The sequence below is a fragment of the Trichosurus vulpecula genome, chromosome 8 (genome assembly GCF_011100635.1).
Source record: "Trichosurus vulpecula isolate mTriVul1 chromosome 8, mTriVul1.pri, whole genome shotgun sequence".
Lineage (NCBI taxonomy): Eukaryota > Metazoa > Chordata > Mammalia > Diprotodontia > Phalangeridae > Trichosurus > Trichosurus vulpecula.
The window spans coordinates 122,499,917-122,521,725 of record NC_050580.1 but is presented as its reverse complement, the minus strand read 5'-3'; the positions used below and the strand labels follow the sequence as shown (position 1 = coordinate 122,521,725).

Sequence of the window (21,809 nt, the reverse complement as noted above, 5' to 3'; positions counted from 1 at the left end):
GGGTGGGGGGGAGAGAAAAGGTTATATATAGACTATCCCAAAAGCCTTAATGAAGTTTTAAGTCACTCAAGGTTTTGTGTCCCAAAAACCTTAGTGTGTTTTTAAGCTAATAGTATCTTAAAGCTTTAGGACCTCTGTGTCCCAAAAGATTAAAACTTTAGTATCTCCTTGTGTCCCCAAAATAGTTGTGCATGCAGTTTTAAGCTACTTAAGTTTTATGCTTTAAATTTCAATTAGATTTTTGGGACAGCCTGTATGGTGTGTAGTGCCATAGCCTGATGTTAATCACATGCCTTCTGACTCAATTCCAGAATTTGGCCTTTTCTTTTCCCATCCACCCAAATCCAAGTGCCCAGTGCTTTGCACTTAGAGCTTAATAAATATTTTTGCGATCCTTCAACCCACAGAGCCATCCTTTCATTTCATTCCCAATTTGAGGGCCAAGAGAAAGTAGCCTGCGGGTAAATGTTTCTTCCTAGCCAGGTCCCCCACCTATCCCAGGCCAGCTTTTATCTGGTGCAACTTCCTCATTCACCCAGAAATCACTGCCAGAGAGGCTGGCCTTCAGGACCCACCAAAGGTGGAGTTGTGAAATCTCCCGAAGCTCCGCACCAGTCAGCTGCCGCTCCTCCCAGCAGCTTGCTGCCCCAGATACTTAAAGCAGCTGGCCAAACAGCCTGAGCAGCAGAAGCAGCTGCTGCCGCTTTGTGGCCATTGCCAGGGCAAAGGCTAGGACAGTGCCCAGTTTCCGGGGCCCCGGTATCCGTCAACATGCGCTGTGTGCTGCTGCTGCTGCTGCTCGTCGCAGGCGGGGCTTTCTTTCTAGCCCCCGGAGTCTCCAGCTTGCCCACTGTTTCTGCAGAAGGTAAGGCAGATGGGATGGGAAGTTGTTGGAAACCAAAGTCCGATTCCGGGCTACTCCAGCTTAATTTAGTGAAGGAGCGGCAGCCAAGCAGAGCCGGGGCGGACGGAGCGGGGTCAAGGGGCCAAAGAAGGAGAACTTGACGGTCCCCCCAAGTAGGGTCCCAGATGATCTAGGGGCACAATCTCCACAGAGTCTACAACCATGTCACATAACACACCCAAACACGCGCGCGCGCACATCTCCCCCGCCCCCCCCCCCCACACCTAGTTCCTTTCTGGGAAAAGTATGGAAAATGAAAGTTGATCATGAAATTAAACCACAGAAGAAACTTGGCAAGAAAAAAATACCCGAAGTAACTAAAAGAGAGCGCCTTGTGACTCAGGGATTGTTCTGAAGATCGAGACATCTCCTTGCGATGTGGTAGGCGCCCTTTTCCCTCCTCCCACCCCTAAATGCTAAGGGTGTTTTATATCTTCCCTTTAATACTAACGGTGTTTTCTCTTGACATCTGTTAAATGACCGGCCACCTAAAGTCCCGTCGCACGCCACTCCATCCAGAACGAATCACCAAGCAAGGACTTTGCAAATACAGAGCTCAGGACTGCTGCTGAGCAGTCCACTAGCTGTTGGAAGGGAGCTGTGGAAACCCTAGGCTGCAACTAAGCCCGTGCAGACACCTGTACTGTCTGGAATTTGAGTTCCTGGCTCTAAAATTAGCCAGCCCTCTTGTGTGCATGAATTAAATAAAACAAAATTAGACAAACATTAAAACCATAGACCCTTGGTTTGGGGAGCTGGAAGAGATCCCTAGAGATTTAGTTCCACCTATTCTTTTTACAGAATAGGAGGCAATTGAGGCCAAGAAAGGTGAAAGGCCTTGGCCATGGTCACAGAACCAGTCTGTGGCAGCCAGAGCCAGGCAGGCCGAGACCTCAGGTCTGTCTTCCTGCAGGTAGAAACATGGAATCTGAGAGCTATAATTCAAAGGGACCTCTGGTTAGTGGATCCAACCCCTCATATACAAATGCAAAAATTGAGGCCAGAGAGGATAAATCACTGACTTATCCAAAAACAATTTAAACCCAAGTCGTCAGGCTTCCCAACCAGTACTCTTTTATACCATGCCAGAATTTCCAAGCATTTTGCAGTGCTTTTAGGACCTTAAAAAATCAATCATGACTAAAAGAAGTTTGGCTTTGCAGTCAAATATTTTGAAATTGAAAATGAAACCCAGAGAACGGATGCATTTTCTCTAAGAGGCAAATCTGACCTAAATACCTGTATGCTGCTTATAAATGACATCCAGGAAAACCTTGCGGGTTTGATGTTAGTATTTTTTTCTTAATTCCTCATTAATTCATGTTGCCTCATTGCTTTCCCTTTAATCTGGAACCTTACTTTTTCTAGACTTTGTCCCCAAACCATTGAATGAATACAGTAGATAATTAATGTATGGAGTTGTTTAGTTGTGATCCATGGACCTTTTATGCCAATATTGTCCATGGGTTTTTCCTGGCAAATAAACTGGAGTGACATGCCATTTTCTTCTCCAGTGGAATAATTTAAATAGTGATTAAGTGACTTGCTCAGGGTTACACAGCTAATAAGTGTCTGAAGGCAAATTTGAATTGACTCCATGCCCAGCTGTCAATCCATTGAGCCATCTATCTGAGCAGCTTTCCAATGGATTCCATTGCAACTAAATTCAGCCACTCCTACTTCTGGAGTTAGCCTGTAAATTTGCATTAGAAAGTATCATAAATTTTAGTTCTTAGAAATTTCCATTTTGCAAAATGCCATAAAAGTTTTTACTTCACTAGATAACTAAAGCAGTGATTGGTTCTTAATAATAAAAAATAATTTATTAACTAGTTTACTTGATTGTAGACCAAATGTTTCTGGTTTATACCAAATTCTAAAATGTGCTTTTGTCTTGACAGAGGAGTCTCTGTTTCAGTCATGGATGAAAAAGGTCAGTGATTGTGTTTCTTTTTTGTGAGGCAATTGGGGTTAAGTGACTTTCACAGGGTCACACAACTAGTAAGTGTGAAGTATCTGAGGCAGCATTTGAACTCAAGTTCTCCTGTCGCCATGGCCAGTATGCTCTATTCACTGTCTTTAATAGCTGCCTCAGAGATTACTTCTTTTGTAAGCTTTTAAAATCTCACAAATTTCCTGTTAAGAAATGAAGTTAATTGTGATAACAGATGTAAAGAGAAGGGATTTTCCAACTCATCAGCAGTCTTTCTACAATAATATTTATCAAAGAAAATGTCAATTAATGAAAACTGACTAATTATAATAATATGACATATATTTTCATTATAATTGCCTACAGTAGTGAATTTGGGCATAGGGTCTACTGCTTTTAATATTCAACCTATTATCACTCTATTATGTTAATGACTGACTGAGCCACCCTTTCTTTTAAGGGTGTTAACCCAGGGAAGCCCACCCCTCAAAATGCAGTGGAGTCCAAGCTGAGTTGAAAGAAGAAAAGTTTTATTAGAAGGAAAATCAGACACTAGTGCTGAGGCACCCTAGTACAAAGAACAAAGGAAGCCAGAGCCTAGAAGAGGCAGGAACAATTTATACTTGAAAATACTTGAAAAACACAGGAGGAATTAGGGTAAAGAATGGGCAGTCTTTTCCAGGAACAGATGGGGCAGAGAAGCAGGATGTTTTGCAGAACAGTTGAATGAAAAGCTGATTTAGGCCAATGTAGGGTGCAAAGATCAGCAAGGTCAGACAATGAGTACTAGCAAAAACATCTGGGAGTGAGCAAGACTGGCTCACTGCAGGCTTTGGACATTCATTTTAAAAAAAAAAGAAAACTGGGCCAACTAGTGGCTCAGTGGATAGAGCACCAGCCCAGGAGGCTGGAGGACCTGAGTTCAAATTCAGTCTTACTAACTGTGTGAGCCTCGACAAATCACTTACCCCAAGTGACTCTAAGAATAAACAACGTGCGCCCCCCGCCCCCCATGAGATGGCCTAAGTTTGTTAGTCTAATAAAATAAGTTAGCAGGAAAGGTCTTCTCTTTTTATCCTACAAAAAAATATTTGTTAACCAATTGCTGCTTTCTTTATTTAGGTTTCTTATGCTGCTTTTTTTTTTCCAGTACAACAAGAAATATGATTCGTCAGAGTATGGTCGAAGACTACACATTTTTCTCGAAAATAAGAGAATGATTGATAAACACAATGCTGGGAACTACTCATTCAAAAGTAACACAGCAAAATTATTCTTAATACCTCTCTGGGAACTGGGGGTGTTAAAATGTTAGAAAATAGCAGGACAGTATAAGCCAAAGGATGTTAATTAACCAGGAAACTGTTTCTTGTGCCTTTATATGAATATTCTACCTATCAGTGAACAAGTATTTTAAGTACCTACTATGTGCCAGACACAGGGGATATAATACAATGTGTGTGTTTATATGTAGGTATGAGAAATGATAGTGTGTTACTGTATGAAATGAGATATAACTAGGAATTTTTATGCATGAATCAAATTCACTTTTCAGAAGTTTGCAGAGTTAGCTGAACCAGTTAAAGTGGCTTGATGCCTCCAAGAGACCAACTGGACTGTCCCCTAGAGAGCATGAATGGGAGGAAGATAAGTCCTAGAGGAAGGTATCACAATGAGAGTCCCCTTAGAGGCAAGAGGGATACTGGCTTGTGGGCAGTTGCTTCACATGGCAGCCCAATGGGCCACAGGCTAGGAGGTGAGGGTAGAGTATGGGGTCAGCAGGCATGGGTGAAGGGTGGGGGAAGCATAGTAAGTATTTATTGTATGCTGGGCATTGTACTCAGTGCTAGTGATACAAAGACAAATAGAAAAACAGCCCCTGCCTTCAAGCAGCTTATATTCTAGTTGGGGTATATAATATACTTAGTAACAAGCAGGAGGAACAAACAACAAAGGCTTCAGGAGGAGGTAATTTGATTTGGGTCTTGTAGTAAGGTAAAGATTCTAAGAAAAGACTGGGTACATTTCAGGCATGAGTAGTAAGCTATGAAAAGGCAGAGAGGGAAGAGGGGGAATGCTGAGCTCAGAAAACAGGAAGTAGGACCATTGGGCTGGTGGTAGGAATGACTGGAATGTTGACTGAGTGAAAGGGACCCCACCAATGTCTGGAAGAGTAAGCTGATGGGCTGGAGGGCCTGAGATGTCAAGGGGAGGATTTTCTATTTCATCCTAGAGATAACAGGATGCCCCTGAAAAGTCCTGAGCCAGTTAGTGACACAGTCAGACCCATGCTTTTGGGAGCTTACTTTGGCATCTGTGTGGAGGTTGGCCTGGACAGGAAAAAACTAGAAGCCAGAAATCCAATGAGGAGGCTATTGGAAAAGCCCAGGAAAGAGGTGATGAGGACCCTGGATGTGGAGAGGAAACAAATGTAAGAAATATTGTAGAGGTCAAATTGGCAGCTGGTTCGTGCAGTGGATAGGGCCCTGGGCCTTGAGGCAGGAAGAACTGAGTTCAGATTTGTCCTCGGATACTTACTAGCAGTGTGATCCTGAGCAAGTCCCTTAACCTGTTTGGTCATCTTTAAAGTGGGAATAATAATCACACCTATCTCCCAGGGTTGTTGTGAGGATCAATTGAGATAATCCTAATTGCTTAATGATTAAAAAGCACTTAGGACAGTGCCTGGCACAGAGTGAGCACTATATAAATGTTAGCTGTTATTATTCATGACAAAACTTAGTGACTGATTAGAAAGAAGGGAGAGTAAAGAGTCAAAGGTGGTTCTGAGGTTAGAAAACTTGTTGTCTATAGAGAAATTTGGAGGAAGGTCATGTTTAGGTGGGGCCAACAATGAATTCCAGTCCAGACATTTTTAGTTATAGAGGGACATCCAGGTGGAGAAAAATGTCCATCATGGAGTTAAGGAGAGAGAACTAGAGCTCAAGAGAGACTAGTACTGAACATAAAGATGAGGGAATAATTAGATAAAAATGATGACTGAGGTGAGAGAAACTGATGAGAGGATCCACACAAAGCCTTGTGGGAAACCGAGAGTCAAGGAAGTAGGGCATGGGTGGTGAGTCCAGCAAAGGAGACTGAAAAGAAGAATCATGGGAGAGCAATATCAGGACAGCTAAGTGAGGAGATGAGGAGAGGGGGGGTCAACAAAATCAAAAACTGCCAAGAGATCCAGAATGACAAGGAATGGGAACAGGCAATTCAACTTAGTCACTGAGATCATAGACAGCCTTGGACAGAGCAATTTCCCAGTGGTGGCTCCTAAAGGCAACTTAAAAGAAGGGGATGAAAGGTTAAGAAGTGGAGGCAGCAGGTATGGGCAGCTTTTTCTGGGAGCTGGGCTGTAAAATGACAGACTGACATGGGACTACATATAGCGTAAGAGAGTGGCTAGTCACGTGCAGGTTATATTCCTACAGGGAGATGTCAATGTGCCTCTAGGTTGCAGGGAAAGAGCCAGCAGGTAAGGAGGGATTGAAGAGGAGAGAAAGGACATCAGGAGAACGATTAGAGGATTTGACCTTAGCAAAGAGAAAAGTCACCTCTTCCTTAGAGGCTGGAGCAAAGGAAGAATGATGGATGACATAGAGAGCCTTTCTGAGATGTAGAATAGGGGAGAAGACGGAACTTCTGGTCAAAGGCATTTATTTTCTCAGTAAAGTGTGAACAGGAGATCCTATGCTGAAAGGGATTGGAGAGGGTGAGATGGGGGGCTAAGAAGACAAGATTTGTAATGACCTCTAGAGAATGTTCCTGGGTCAATCAGAAGAATAAGGTTTACCTAGCAGCAGTGAGGACCCAGTCAGGTGTAAATAACATACTTGTAGTAGATCTAGTCAGTGGAGTTATATGACTTCTTCCCGTGGTTCTCAGCAATATATGATGAAAAGAAGAGAAAGCAGGTGATGGCAAAAACCCAGGGAAGGGACTTGGCAAAGCATGAGAAATGATAGGAGAAAGAAACAAGGGAGTCAAGACAGAGGGCAGTGCAGAGTTGACCAGCCCTTTGTGTCCCCATTTCTTTGCATTGTACCTGGCACATAGTAATGTGCTTAATAAATGCTTGCTGACTGATTTGCTCTATGGTCAAGACTGCAAAAGGTTGGAAGCCAAAACAAGTAGAACTTGAAAGACCAAAGATTGGGATGAGGAATAAAAACGGGTTTAGGAGGAATGAAGTAGAAGGAAAGATATGTTAGGAGCTTGTGGTCAAAGGAGAGGAAATTCAGAATTCTGGGTAATGGAGGCTGAAAACATAAAAGGGTGATGGTGAAATCAAGTGTATGTATGATCATAACCATATGTGGCTGAGAAGGAATGAAAGTGTGGTCACGGGAGTTAATGAACTAGGAGCTTGAGAGAATGTCAGTTTGTATATAATAATACTGTAATAATTATCTTGTATCGACTTTATATCTATATGTATCTATTTATATGCATATACATAGTTTCTCCTTGCAGTAGGAACTACTAAAATTCTACTACTACTCCAGTTCCTACTGCAAAGAGAAACAGTGTATATATTGCTATGTATCATCTAGCTGATTTTCCTCTAAAAGGGCACAGTGGTCATCCTTGGGATTTAGTTGGCCAGGTGGCTTTTGAATTATTAGTTTCCCTTCCTTGGCCCCTCAAGCAAAAAAGACCCAGCCTATGGGGAACTGGTGCCTTGGGGTTTATAGCAAAATTCCCATTACCACTTCCTGACTAAGTGTTGCTAATTGCTGTGGTGAATGTTGAAGTGGAACATTTTATTTGAATTTAATTAAGAATTGCATTCTTTTTATTATATTTAATCTATTAAAACTTTTTTATTATTATTTTATGGTCCACAAATATATTATTGCATTCTCATCTCAAACGTAAATCATTGGACTGGCCTAAACTAGACCTGGCCCCAAATATTTGGTATTAGTTGGGGGAGAGGAAGTATTTGGCAATGATTTTTTAAAATTAAATTCATTGTTGAAGCATTGGAAGATTGATGTAGAAAAAGGGGGGGTGGGAGGAACTTGAGTGATCAGATAGCCAGATACAGGATCCTGGTGTAGTTAGCCTAGAGGAGTTTTAGTAAAATTGTTTTGGGATATCTGAGACTGGAACTTCTACTCTGCTCAAACTGAAGACGTCCCCAAAAGTCCTTACTCTATTTGGTCATTTGTAACAGTCAGTCCAAGTTCTTGTCCAGGCCGTTGGACTGAGCTCCCTAGGGTGAGGGCCAAAATTCTCTTGAGGCTCAGACTGTTATAACTGCAAACCCAAAGGGGTACCAGAGGCTATATGCCTGAGTCACTAGGGCTTGGAAAGGGTAGGGTGGGAAGAGTTGCCAACTATATTAGGGGATGCTAGCACACCTGCAACCAAGTTACTCTTCTATAAATCCAGGTTACTCTTATGCAAATTAAAGGAATTCAGTACATGAGTAATAGAGAAAATTGAAAGAGTTCAAAAGTTCAAAAAAAGACTAAAAATTATGAGAAAAATAAACAAAGGCCATGTGGATAAAGCATTTTATTGTTCCTTCTCTGCTACTTGTTTATTGATTTTTTTTTGAAACTTTCTTTCAGTGGGACTGAACCAATTTTCAGATATGTCCTTTGATGAATTCAAAAAGACTTATCTTATGAGAACACCTCAAGTGAGTGCTATTCATTCTAACAAAAGTGGGATTTTAAAAATGTAAATCATTTGAATTATTTTACAATGTGGTCTGTCTCTCATCTGCCTTCCCTTTTCTCTCTCTTCAAATGAATTTCCATTCAGAATCATTCCTAGGAGCCAGAAAAGTTGGAACCTATCCTTATGTAAAGGGAACTTGGCTAATGACTGGAAATTCAGAACCTTGTGTTTTAAACTTTACTTCACATGGCATCAAGGACTTTTTGTTACATCATAGCTTAAGAGAAATGTTAGAATGAAAGAAGGAGGAGAAGAGAGGCACCAAAGTTGACAGTTGGGAAATAAGCATGTGAGAATGGGAGTGGATTAGATCAACTCTTCCCACCTCACTTAAAATGAGAAGAAACTATGCCCTAATGCTTTTGTCAGGTGAGAATAATCAATAAAGTAGGTTGGATCAAGGCTAAGATATCTCTGTTGAATCCATAATAAGCTTTAGACTAAATTCAACAAGTTCAATGTCAGTTTAGAAGTCCTTGAAAGCTGTTGAATGAAAGAGTACAGTGTTGCCCAGGAAATGTATTGGTATTGGCAGAGGAAACTTGTTCACATCCAGTGAGTCATCTATATAATAGTAAGCAAATTTGGAACTTGGGCAGTCAAGCATCTGGCAGTTCAGTGGTGGAAGCCTCTGGCCAAACCTCTGAGGAAGAATTACTTTCAAGATAGGAGAGCACCTTGGCTTCTCCCTCCTCCCTTTGATCAGAGGAGGACCTTGTAAGGGACAGCAGATTTCTGATTTCCCATTAGCTCCCTGTTCGTAGCATTATCCCCAGAACAGTTGACACAGTGTTGGCATCAGGAACTGAAGAAAAGCAGCTTCAAGCCTTTACAAGGAACACCACAGAGAAGTTGTGCTGGACCCAAGGAGAATATTGTGAGGACTGCAGGAAAGCTGTGTTACTTCTTTGCACCAGGTAGTCTCTAAGCTGGAGCCCACTTTCCTTTGGACTACATGTGTACTCATAGGAGAGTGTGTCACAAACTTTGGGGGGATATTTTGTATCAGTTGTTCTTATTATACTTCACTTGCAGTATAGTGGGGTGTAAGGTGTGTTCAGGGAAGACTAGCACCTCTAGTGCGAGGGGTGCTTTCCACTTTTGGGGTCTACCTGGTCTACGTCTCACTTGTGGCTTCAAGAAACTGTAGCATGGGCAGTGGCCACACCCCAGTAAACCATTTTGGCAGATTTGCTACACCAGGTTGAAGATAATTGAGGAGTCTCAAACCTTTTGGTGAACTGGCAGGGAGGGAATGGGGTGTCTATCCCAAGCATGTGAAGTCTTCCCCTGGTGGAATGAGTGGATGAAAACAATTTGTCCCAATAGCCATGAAGGCAGCTGAAGCAGGCACTGTGGAACTCAGAACTTGGTTAGACATCAAAGATGCCAAAGTCATTCACTGTGTCTCAAGCCATCCCCAGCCATCTTGACTCTGTCCTACCACTGGACTGTGAAGACTCTAAAAGAGAGAGGCCAACAAGTTCATTCAACTCTGCCTCATTTAAACCCAATTTATGCATGAATCAAAGGACATAATGCACACCATTTTACTGTTTTTACCTATCTCAAAATCCTGTGATGACAGACAAGTGACAAAGCAGCAGGTATGGATACACTGGGAGCTGTAGTCACAACCCTGCACACAGGTGGCTGAGGCCATAGGTTGTCTTCTCACTGGAAGCAGCAGTGGAATTCAGCTGCCTCCTGGGTATCTGAGCAGCCTTTTAAGGACCACACTGCTCACCTCCTGGTGTGAGGAAGGGTCTAGAAAAAATGCCCTAAATATTGTCTACTTATTAAACCCTGACTTGTTCACCATAGCAGGCAGGGACCCCAACCTGTGGTCAAAACAAAAAAATGCACAAAATCTTAGGCCAAGATGATTCCCCTCATCATCAGTACATGGAATGGGCACACAGTTATGGACAACACAAAATACAGTAGACATGAAAAACAAACAGCTCTTGTTGTGAGAGAAGTCAGTAGGTATCACATCCAAATAGCAGCCCAGAATGTAACAAGGCTTGCTGAAGTTGAAGCTAGACATGTATTTTTCACAGTGACGGGTACTGCCATGAAGCTGGCATCAGTTTTACAATCAAAACTAACCTAATGAACAAGGTTGTATGCCTCCCAAAAGGAGTGAGTGACAGGCTCATGACAGTGATTGTCACTTGCAGGAAAGCTGCACATCACCATCATTTAGTGCCTATGATGACACCATGATGAACCCTGATGAGGTCAAAGAAAAATTTTTATGAAGACATGCCAAGAAGGAGACAAGCTTATAATTCTGGGTGACTTTAATGCTGGGTAGGCACAGACTACCAGACATGGCAGGGAGTCCTTGGGATGAACGGAATCAGAAACTTCAACAACAGACTTGTGCATCTCATGACCTTCTCATCACTAACTCCATCTTCCATTTACCTAAGTACAATAAATCTTCATGGATGCAACCTCCCAGTAAACATTGGTATTTAATAGACTATATAGATGACGTCATTGTAAGGAGAAAGACAGACAGGATGTGAGAGTGACAAAGGCAATGTGTGGTGCAGAGTTCTGGAGTGATCACAGACATTGTCTTAGAGACAATTCACATTGAATATATTCACATTCAACAAAAATGGTGGCCTCAAATCTAGGTGACTACCAGAAGACAATGTAAACAGAGCATAATTCTTCTCTGAGCTGAAACAGTTCATAGCTAACTTGGAGGGAAAGTTGAGCCAACACACAGTTGGCAACAGTGGAGTAGGAAAGGAGTGGGCAGCTTTCAGAGATTTGGTGTATAGCACTGCATTTACTCATCTGGGTCAGAACACTCGCAAACATCAAAACTGTTTTGATGAAAATGTGAGGGAAATTCAGAAGCTGCTAAATGAAAAAGTGAGAACTCCACAGAGATTTCCAGCAGGATGGTTCATCCATCTCTAAGGAAGTAGTATTTAACTCCATCAAAAGTAAACTACAAGCAAAGCTTAGAGAGATGCAGGATTCTTGGCTCAGTAAGAAGGCAGATGCAATTCAGTTTTACACAGATAGTAACAATCCGAAGTATTTTTATGATGCCCTGAAGATTAATTATGGGCCAAAGACCTATGATACATCTCAACTACTAAGCACTGATGGAGCCACGTTGATTAGTGATAAAGACACAATCCTGGAGAGATTGGCTGAAGACTTCCATAGTGTTCTCAACAGACTGTCATCAATCAATGTTGAAGTCAATCCCTCTCTAGCCAAATTTCCAACTGAAGAAGAGGTTTTGAATGCCATTAGGCTCCTCTCCTGGGGGAAAGCACCTGTTGCTGATTCTATTCCAGCTGAGATTTACAAGGTGTGGGGGAGGCCCATTGCTCATACAAATGCTGACTGAAATTTTTCCATGTTATATGGCTAGAGGAAGTTAACTCACAGAAGTTCAAGGGTGCCTCTATTGTCCATCTCTATCAAGGTAAAGGAAATAGATTGTCCTGCATCAATCACAGTGGTGGGGGAGAAGTCTCTGTCTTTGTCACTGCTGGCAAGATCTTGACAGAGTCCTCCTTAATAGACTGATCCTTCACTTGCAAGATGGTCATCTACCTGAGAGTCAGTGTGGCTTCAGAAAGGGCCAAGGAATGGTTGATATGGTGTTTGCTGCCTGACAACTCCAGGAGAAATGCCAAAAGCAGAACAGAGGTCCGAATACAATGTTTGTCAACTTGACCAAGGCCTTTGATGCTGTCAGTTGGGAGGGCTTATGGAAAATTATGTCAACATTTGGTTGCCTGGAGAAGTTCATCAGCACTGTACATCAATTTCATGATGGCATGCTTGCCTGTGTTCTGGATAATGGATGATGGTTTCACACTTTCCCAGTCACCAACAGAGTGAAACAAAGCTGTGTGCTTGCTCCCATGCTTTTTAGCATGATGTTTTCAGCAATTTTGCCAGACATTTTCAATGAGGACAAACACGGCATCAAGATCAGCTATCTCACTGATGGTGAATTATTTAATTTGACGAGGCTACAAGCCAAGAATAAAGTGAAGGGAGAGTTGGTGCATGAATTTTTGTTCACAGATGATTGTGCAGCTGACATGCAAGAATGTATGGATCGATTCTCTGCTGTTTGTGCTAATTTTGGCCTAACAACACTAAGAAAACACAGGTGCTCCAACAGAATTGAAGTAGCTCAAAAGAAACAGGAGATACACAAATTTAGTGAATCCATCCCAAAGGTTCACATTGTCCTATTTGTGCCTGACCTGACATAGAGGATTCCAAGCTCATATTGGTCTAGTCAGCCACAGTTATACATAACTTGACTCTAACATAGTGATGTTATTTTGGTCCTCTTTGAGATAGAAGGCCAACAACCAACCAGTAAATATCCCCTTCCAAAAGCTAATTAGGTCTGGCTGACTAATTGTTATCAACTAGTAATCACATAGATGGGGGCTCATGAGCTATGTACAATATTAGAGGATAATTCTCAACCCCTCAAAACTACCTCTAGATCCCTGAGGAGAGATGGAGCAGCATCCCTCTGGGGACCTGACCTGACAGTATAAGTGAAGGTTGGGAGAATATCTCCAGAGCTGCCACAGGAGCAGTGAGAGAGCCTTAAAAGCACTACACTTATTAGTTTGGAGAAGAGGTTCCTGAGGTGCATTCATACATCACCCAACATAGAATGCATTTATTCAGTTTCCGTGGGTCTGTGGCCTTACTGCTGTAGGGAATGCTTCCATTTGTGCAGATTATAACCCACCTGTGCCCTCTCATTCTTTGTGTTTCTTCCCCATGTACTTCCATGGATGCTTTCCAACCAACATGCCTGAAACCTTCCTTTAGGTCTTTTTACATTTAGTAATTACTAATGAAGCAATCTAGCCATATGACCACTCCTACCTGTTTCCACTCATATGGCCTCAGTGATGTACTTAAATTGAATTGTTACCTATAAGGTCCCCAGAATGAAGTAGCTCTAGGGATAATACTGGAGTAGGTGTCAGAAGTATTGGATTCGAGTTCTGACAGTTATAAGTTGTGTGACTTTGGGTAAGTCATTTCATCTCCATGAATCTCAGTTTGCTCACCTGTAAAATGGGAGTAAACATAGTCTGCCTGCTTCACAGTGGTGTAGAGATCAAATAAGAGGAGTGTATATGAAAGAGCTTTAGAAACCATAAAATGCTGAGTGCTATTACTGTTCCCCTAGGATATTTTTATTGGGGTACTAGAGCAGAGCAGCATGAGGATGACCTGAACTTTACTGCCAAAGAGCAGGGCTAAGTGTAAAGTTCCATTGGGCAAAAGAAATCTTTTTCAGGATCTGACAAGACAGGCCCTGGATATAAATAACTGCCTTGAGAGCCTTTTCCCTGGTCCAGATTTCCTAGTCAGACAGCTTACCTGCTTATGAAGAAGAGAAGTTTCCTAGAAGCATAGAAGCTAAGAGTTTGGAAGGAATGTCAGAGTCATGTGATTGTAACCATTAATAAGGGGCAGGTAGGTGGTTCAGTGAGTAGAGCATGGGCCCTGGATTCAGGAGGACTTGAGTTCAAATCCGGCCTCAGACACTTGACACTTACTAGCTGTGTGACCTTGGGCAAGTCACATAACCCCAATTACCCTGCTTTCCCCCCTCAAAAACATTAATAATAATAATAACTAACATTTAAACAGGGCAGCTCAGGGGCTCAGTGAATAGAACTCTAGGCCTGCAGTCAGGAAGACTCATGTTCCTGAGTTCAAATGAGCCCTCAGACACATGGCAAGTCACTTAACCCTGTTTGCCTTAGTTCCTTCTCTATAAAAGGAGTTGGAAAAGGAAATGGCAAACCACTCCAGAAAACCCTAAATGGGGACGTGGAGAGTTGAGTGTGACTGAAAAACAACTCCGCAAAATCCTTTAATAAATTCTCCATAATGCTAAGCCCTGTGATGAGTGCTTTCCGATTTAATCCTCACAACCCTGGGAGGTTGGTGCTGTAATTATCCTCATTTTACAGCTTAGGAAACTGAGGCAGAGATGAAGTGACTTGCCCAGGCTCACACAGTTAGTAAGTTTCTGAGGCCAGATTTAAATTTGGGTCTTCTTGCTCCAAGCCCACTGCACCACCTGGCTGCGTCTCTTCATTTTCCTTTAAGCTCTCTTTTTTTAAACTGAGTTTTGTGATTTTCTAAGCATTTCCAATTCTTGCTCAGTTTCTGGGCTCCTGTCATATATCAACCTGGGTTGAATTTCTTAACCCATACAAATTAAACTCATTAACTTGCCCAAACCAGCCCCTCCCCCACCTTCTGTCTTTCTGCTGGTGACACCAACATATTCCCAATCACCCTGGCTTGTAACCTGGGAACCTTAGAATGGAAAAGTATGTATTGAGTGCTTACTTTGTGCTAAGCATTGTAAATGTAAGTCCTGGGAATAAAAATAGAAAAGCAAAAACAGTTCTTTTTCCTCAAAGATCTCATATTGTAATTAGAGAAAACAGCACATACCAGAGTTCTACTATAGGGTGGATAGAAATGCCTAGCAGCCCTTACCATGCATAGGAGAGTGGATAGAAAGCAAGGCCCAATATTTCTTAGAATGCAGAAAGAACACAGCTAATAAACTCCCTCCTCTCAGCTATATTAAGTTGATAGAATGGCAGACTCATGCCAAGAAGACTCATCTTCCCAAATGTAAATCCGGCCTTAGACACATACTAGCTGTGTGACCCTGGGCAAGTCACTTAACTGCATTTTCCTCAGTTCCCTCATCTGTAAAATGAGCTAGAGAAGGAAATAGTAACTCATTCCAGTATCTTTGCCAAGAAAACCCCAAATGGAGTCATGAAGAGTCTGAAATCACTGAAGAACAACAATAAAAGCATAAGTAATAAATAAATAAATAAGAGCATCTTTTCCTTAACTATAATTTCCTCATCAGCTCTGTTCCTAATTTCCCAGATACCTCCTTACAAGATTTTCAAAGTCTAATTTTATATTTTTTTGGTAGAAAAAATGGGACTTCCATAAAACTTCCAATATGATTTAAAGAAGCTTCTTTGAAGCATCTGTTTTGGATGAAAATATCAATTAACTATTGACTTATATCCTGAATTTCCTACCTCTCCCCAATATTATTAGTATAGTCTACATATGCATCAACAGTATCCTTGACCATGATATGAGAAGGAAATGACAAGCTTTCGCCAATGGCATACTCTAACAGACATTTTTACAGTCAGACAATTACCTAGAAAGTGTAGAGATTACAAGACTCTACTGTGCTTATTTGCTGATTATTTTAAAAGCAAAAGGGAAAAAAGAAGGCAGAGAGGGTCATTGGCATATTTTGAAATGTACAAAAGAGAACAGAAGGAAGTTCAGAAGGAAGCAGAGGAGCAGGACAGCTTTGAAATAACACTGAATTTAGTATTTAAAAAATCCCAAGTTGTACCAAATAGTCACAATTTCATATATAATCCTCTCTTTTTCTATTCCAATTTACATGTGAAAATGTTTTCTTTCTGTTATATTTGTTAAATCTGTGATATTCGTTAAATTCAAAAACAAATTTTTTAAAAAAATTTGATTCAGCAGAGGGAAATACTCCCTTAAAGCTCTCATCCAGCACAGCGTCTCATTCAAAAGTCAGAATTATCTAAGATTCTTGAAAAATAACAACAGAGATAACATTGTGTAATGCCACTGTGATATTAATATCAAAGAGAACAACAGAGAAACATAAGCTTATAAAAGGGGGCTTCAATCTGTGTCATTCAAGGGCATATCCACATTGGTAAAATCACATCTTCCTAGAATTTGAGGTAGAATTCTGATACCACTATGTATTCCCTATAGGAAAAGTTGTCCATCTTGTGAAACACACTTGCTGCTTTAAACTTATACTGTATTTTGTACATTATACAAATTATATTGTTTCATGGAAGAAGGAGCCCTAAAAAGATTCCTGTGTATAAGAGTTAGACTAGATAACTTCCAAGGTTATCCGACTCTTAGATTCTGATTTTATGGAATCAATTTCAGTTCAATAGGAGAATTTATTTATTACCTTTGTGCAAGACAGAATTCTAGGGTAGGGACTGGGAAGTCAAAGATGAAATAAGACACAACCACTATCCCCAAGGAGTTTAGAATTTGGTAGATAGATAGGTGATCTCAGGCAGTTGAGGGGGCAACCTCAATGATAAAACTGAAAACCCTTGAAGCATTAATGCATGCACTAAAATATTTGGTAGTCATTTTTCTAATTACACATTATAGAACCAATTGGCACAAGGCATACCAACATCTAGCTTGCAATAAGGTAGTAATGATTATTATTCTGCTGAAATCTTATAAATTACATTTTGCCTTTCCTATTTTGATGAACACTGAGCTACCACCTACAAAAGTCATTAATTGGTTGAAGTTACACAAAAGATAGTTTTCCTCATAAACATCCAGAACCTCTCTAAATTCATTTAAAGCTGTTATTGGTGTAATTTCTAGTACCAGAAAAACGATCAACATCTTTCACCAGACATAGGAATTTCACTGAAGGATGATGGATTCTAACTTACACTGTTTTGTCCTTTCAAAGTTCCTCAGTGATAGAAATGCTTTATACTAGTGATTTTCCTAAAAGTCATTTGCAAAATAGTATCACTGTTAACAGAAATAGATTTAAATGATACTTCAAAGGATGTTATTTTAATAGGGGAAAAGACTTACCTATACAAAAAATACCCTTAGCTTCTTAATGGAAAAACTCGAAACAACAACCATCTGTAAAGACTGGGGAAAAGATAAATAAATTTTGATATATTAATGTAATGGAATATTATTGTGCCATAAAAATAATACCTATGAAGAGTACAAATATGGAAATATTTAAGTGATGCTGAACAAAGATGGCAGAATGAGAACAGTTTGTATATTGACTACAACTATATAAAAAAGCAACAAAATGATTTCAAGATTATTGATATATTTTGCTTTTACACAACAGATACTTCTCAAAACTGTCTAGGTAGGATAGCAATTGTCTGCAATTTGTTACTGGACAGACTGTGGCTGGTGTATCTTTTGAGCTTTGGAGTTCTGAATTGCAGTGGGCTAAGCCTAAGTAGATAGGTAATGCAGTAGAGAGAGTACCAGGCACGGAGTCAAGAAGTCTCATCTTTCTGGGTTCAAATCTGGCCTCAGACACACTTACTAGCTGTGTGACCTTGGGCAAGTCACTTAATCCTGTTTGCCTTGGTTTCCTCATCTGTAAAATGAGCTGAAGAAGGACATGGCAAATCACTGGACCCTATGGAGTCTGACACAACTGAGAAATGACTGAATAGCAACTGAATTTGGTTGCTTCCCTTGCTTTATCTCTCCCCAATCTAGTACACTCTCCATTCAGCTACAGCCATCAAAGTAATCATTTTAAAGCATAGGTCTTAACTAGTCACCCTCCTATTTAATAAAATACCTTCATGACAAAATGCAAAATCCTTTATTTGGCTTTTAAAGCCTTTGATTACTTAGGTACTTCCTACCTTTACAATCTTTTTATACTTTACTCACTTCCATGAACCTTATAGATCTGGTGACAGTGGCCTCCTTGCTGTTCCTTGCATAAGACCTTTCATGTCCAGACTGCATTTCCTTGGCTATTCCTTATGCCTGAGTTTCTCTCCCTCCTCATCTCTGATTTTTATTTTCCCTTGCTTTCTTCAGCTCTCAGCTAAAAGTTTACCTCCTGCAAGATGCCTTTTCTGAGCCCCTAATGCTAAGTACTTCTCTTTGAGATTACCTCAAATTTTATGTATGTATATCTATATATCTCACACACACACACATATATCCATGTATGTATGTGTGTGTCTGTCTATCTATCTAGTTTGTATACGGTCATTTCGTATCCGTGTATATATGTGTCTATCTTTCTATCTATCTATCTATCTATCTATCTATCTATCTATCTATCTATCTAGTTTGTATATGGTCATTTCATATCCATGTATATATGTGTCTGTCTGTCTATCTATCTATCTAGTTTGTATATGGTCATTTTCACGTTGTCTCCCTCCTTGAGACCTTGAAGACAGTCCGTCTTTGCCTTTCTTTTTATCTTCAGTGCTTAACACAATGCCTGGCATGAATAAAGTGCTTAATAAAACCTTGTTGATAGTGATGTTGTAGTTATAAATGTTGTGGTTACATTGTCATCGCCAGAGAAAATGGTTTGTAATAGAGATCTTGGCAGATTTTGTTGCTGTTGCACTTTTCGTGTCTTTGTTTTCCTCCTAGTTTATCCTTAAATGCTCTCAGGATGATCTTGCTTGGCTGAGTCTCTCACTAAGCTTTCTATAAACTCACATTTTCTTCATCCTTTCTTTCTGTTTGTGAGAAGACTTTGCTAATAATCTTTCACTATCCTCTTCTATAAGATTTTGCAAATGAATTTTTATTTTAAACTTGTATTGTCTTTGGCTGCCAAATCACTCCACTTGACAAGGGGATCAAGTCAGTCAGTCAACAAACATTTATTAAGCACTTATTACATGCCAGACACCCTGCTAAGCACTAGGAACACAAATACAGGTAGAAAGAAAGAAAATTCCTAAATCTCAAGGAGCATATATTCTAATGGGTGTGAGGGCATGGTAGAGAAAGTCCCAGGTACAGCCTGGAGAAGAATGAGACATAGCTGGCCTGGACACCTTCTTTAAATGGAGGTTCTGGAAGGAATCATTCATTCTTGAGGGACAGACCAAAGGGGCAGAGGATACTTCCAATGTGTAAATTCCAGGGTTGGAGTGAACTTCTAGGAGGAATAGTTTTCTGGAGTGCAATCTGGAGAGGATCAAGTGTTTACTAGCCAAGACAAAGTTTCTAGGCTCTTCCGGCCTTGTGATAACTGTTTTACATATCCATTTTACTTTCTTTGGAAGTAGTGATAGTCTGACTAATATGTATTTCTTTATCTGTTTCTTATTTTTCTGTATCAATAGCTTGTTTTAATAGGTCAAATGAGAGCTGTTTTTATTGCATGTTATAGTTTCTTATTTGATTTGTTTGATCTGTTCTCTAACAGGTTGAAGAGAAATCATCCCCACATCAATGACCAGTTATACCCTGCCTGTTAAGATAAAGTAACTTTCATTTTTTATGATATTATTAAGTGTTCACCACAAGGCCATAAGGAGATAAGAAAAATGAGCATGCAAAATGAAGAATCTAACTATATATATATCTATAAACTTCTGTTTTTAAAAATATCATGTTAAAAATTAATATTGAAAATCAATATAACTAATTAAATTTACTTTGCAAGCACTTACATTTAATTAATTTCACTGTATAAAATATCTTAATGACTTTTAAATTATTCTCTCTGTAATGACCCCAGGAGCCTTCTCACTCTGATAACCTGGAAATCTCAAAATCCTTGAGTCACCCAGAGTATGACCCATAGTAATGACCCAAAGCCCCTTTTTCCATTGCCTGGGAGTTTGAATATCAACTAACTGTCATTTTCCAAGGAGTCTTCTGTTCCTTCAAAATCATGAATCAGCACCACTCCCTAGGGTCAGGCATCTTGTTCTCTTTTCCCAATGCCTGGTCCTGCTAGATTTGGATAAGAACCGCACCCTCCCCCCCCCCAAACAAACAAACAAATAACCAACCCACTAGACTTTACTGATTTGAGCCATTTCCTCCATGGCTCCAGTGGGGTACCTGACCTATTTAGGATCACAACATCCTTCCTTTTGCTCGCCCTCCCTGACAGTCCCTCCATTTTGTGACTATCTCCTCTCAACAAAGCTGGCTTGATTTAGTGTCTTATTGTGAGTTCCATGTTTCCTTGTACTGACTGAGATTTTGGTCTTCTGAACATTCCCAAGTGTGTATTAAGATGGCCTCCAAGTCCTGATTAAGAACCTCAGTCTACTCTCATTTACTTTTCCTCATATATGGTTTAATTATTGTTATTCTTCCAGCTTATATGTGTATTTCCAGGGCTTATCACAGTGCCTAGCACATAGTAAGAGTTTAATAAGAACTTGTTGACTGACACATAGCTAGTAAGTGTCTGAGGCAGAATTTGAACACATATTCTTGACATCACTTTCTCCTGAATGGGCTGTGTGTGCCAATTTGCTCCATTATGACTTCACTCACTATCCCAGTATTTTGAGGACCAAAGTGCCCCACCCTAGATACCATTGTCCTATGTGTTTTTTTCCCATTAGAATGTAAGCTTGTGAAGGCAGTTATTTTACTTAGTTTTACATTTATAGACCTAGTACGTACACATAGTAAGCACTTAATAAATGCTTATTATATTCATATACTCATAACATATGAATTGTTAATGTGAACACATTCATTTGCAGGACTTGGTAAGTAATATGCAATTTTGATGCACAGTTGAGAAAAGTAGCATAGTTAAATAGAAGCAGTTTTAGCTTTAGAGACAGGAAAGACCTGGTTGGGTTCACATCTCTCTCTGTCTCTCTGTCTCTTTCTTTTTCCCCCTCTCCATATATACAGTGCGCGAGCGCGCGCACGCACACACACACACACACACACACACATACCATCCCTCACACAGGGAGTGTATCAACACTCACTTCAGCCTCTATTTACCCTGGCAAGTCCCCAATGAGGGGAAATATTATTTTGTACTTACAACTCCAGTTCTTGAACTCCATGCACTGTGTTTTTTTAAATTACTAAGCCAGTTATTCACAAGGTAATGCACCTACTATGCATGATATTTATGTAACTAGTAAGAAGAACAACTAAAATAATAACAATAACGAGCAAACCTTTATTAAGTGTTTACCATGTGGCACATGTTGTGATAAGCGTTGGAAGTATAAATATAAGCAGAAAAACAATTATTACAACTATACAAGGGAAAAGTGAATGAAAATGTACCTCATGAGAGAGTGCTTGCCCTCAATGATCTTACATTCAATGCTTGGTTGTTGTCCTTATTTCTTGAAGAGGACCAAAATGATATCACTGTGTTGGGGTTTAGGCACAGCATGTCTGACTGTGACTGATCAGACCAATATAAGGTTGGAAGGCTCCACTATAGGTCTCCCACAAATAGTCCATATGAACATTTGGAGTGGAGGTGACTCTCAATTTGTATATCTCATGTTTCTTTTGAGCTATTGCGATTCTCCACTCATAGAGCACAGCGCCTTCTTTGATACAGGCATGCTGTGCTGGGCCATCCTTTGCTAGCATCTCCCATGTCACATAATGGATTCC

At 40.4% G+C, this 21,809-nt stretch overlaps 1 protein-coding gene across 1 annotated transcript; it reads left to right on the top strand.

The window, feature by feature from the left end:
- Positions 1-650: 650 nt before the first annotated feature.
- On the top strand, positions 651-19,863 carry LOC118827864 (pro-cathepsin H-like). Its single transcript, XM_036734197.1, has 5 exons — positions 651-865; positions 2,806-2,837; positions 3,988-4,093; positions 8,426-8,496; positions 19,618-19,863. The coding sequence occupies exons 1-5, from the start codon at positions 772-774 to the stop codon at positions 19,645-19,647; spliced, it is 333 nt and encodes a 110-aa protein (XP_036590092.1). The 5' UTR covers positions 651-771; the 3' UTR covers positions 19,648-19,863.
- Positions 19,864-21,809: the final 1,946 nt, after the last annotated feature.

Bases quoted from the DNA above. Each gene is read 5' to 3' on its own strand.
- LOC118827864 (XM_036734197.1), top strand. From the start codon at position 772: ATGCGCTGTGTGCTGCTGCTGCTGCTGCTCGTCGCAGGCGGGGCTTTC. The intron at 866-2,805 runs GTAAGGCAGATG...TTGTCTTGACAG, and splicing joins GCCCACTGTTTCTGCAGAAG to AGGAGTCTCTGTTTCAGTCA. The intron at 2,838-3,987 runs GTCAGTGATTGT...TTTTTTTTCCAG, and splicing joins TTCAGTCATGGATGAAAAAG to TACAACAAGAAATATGATTC.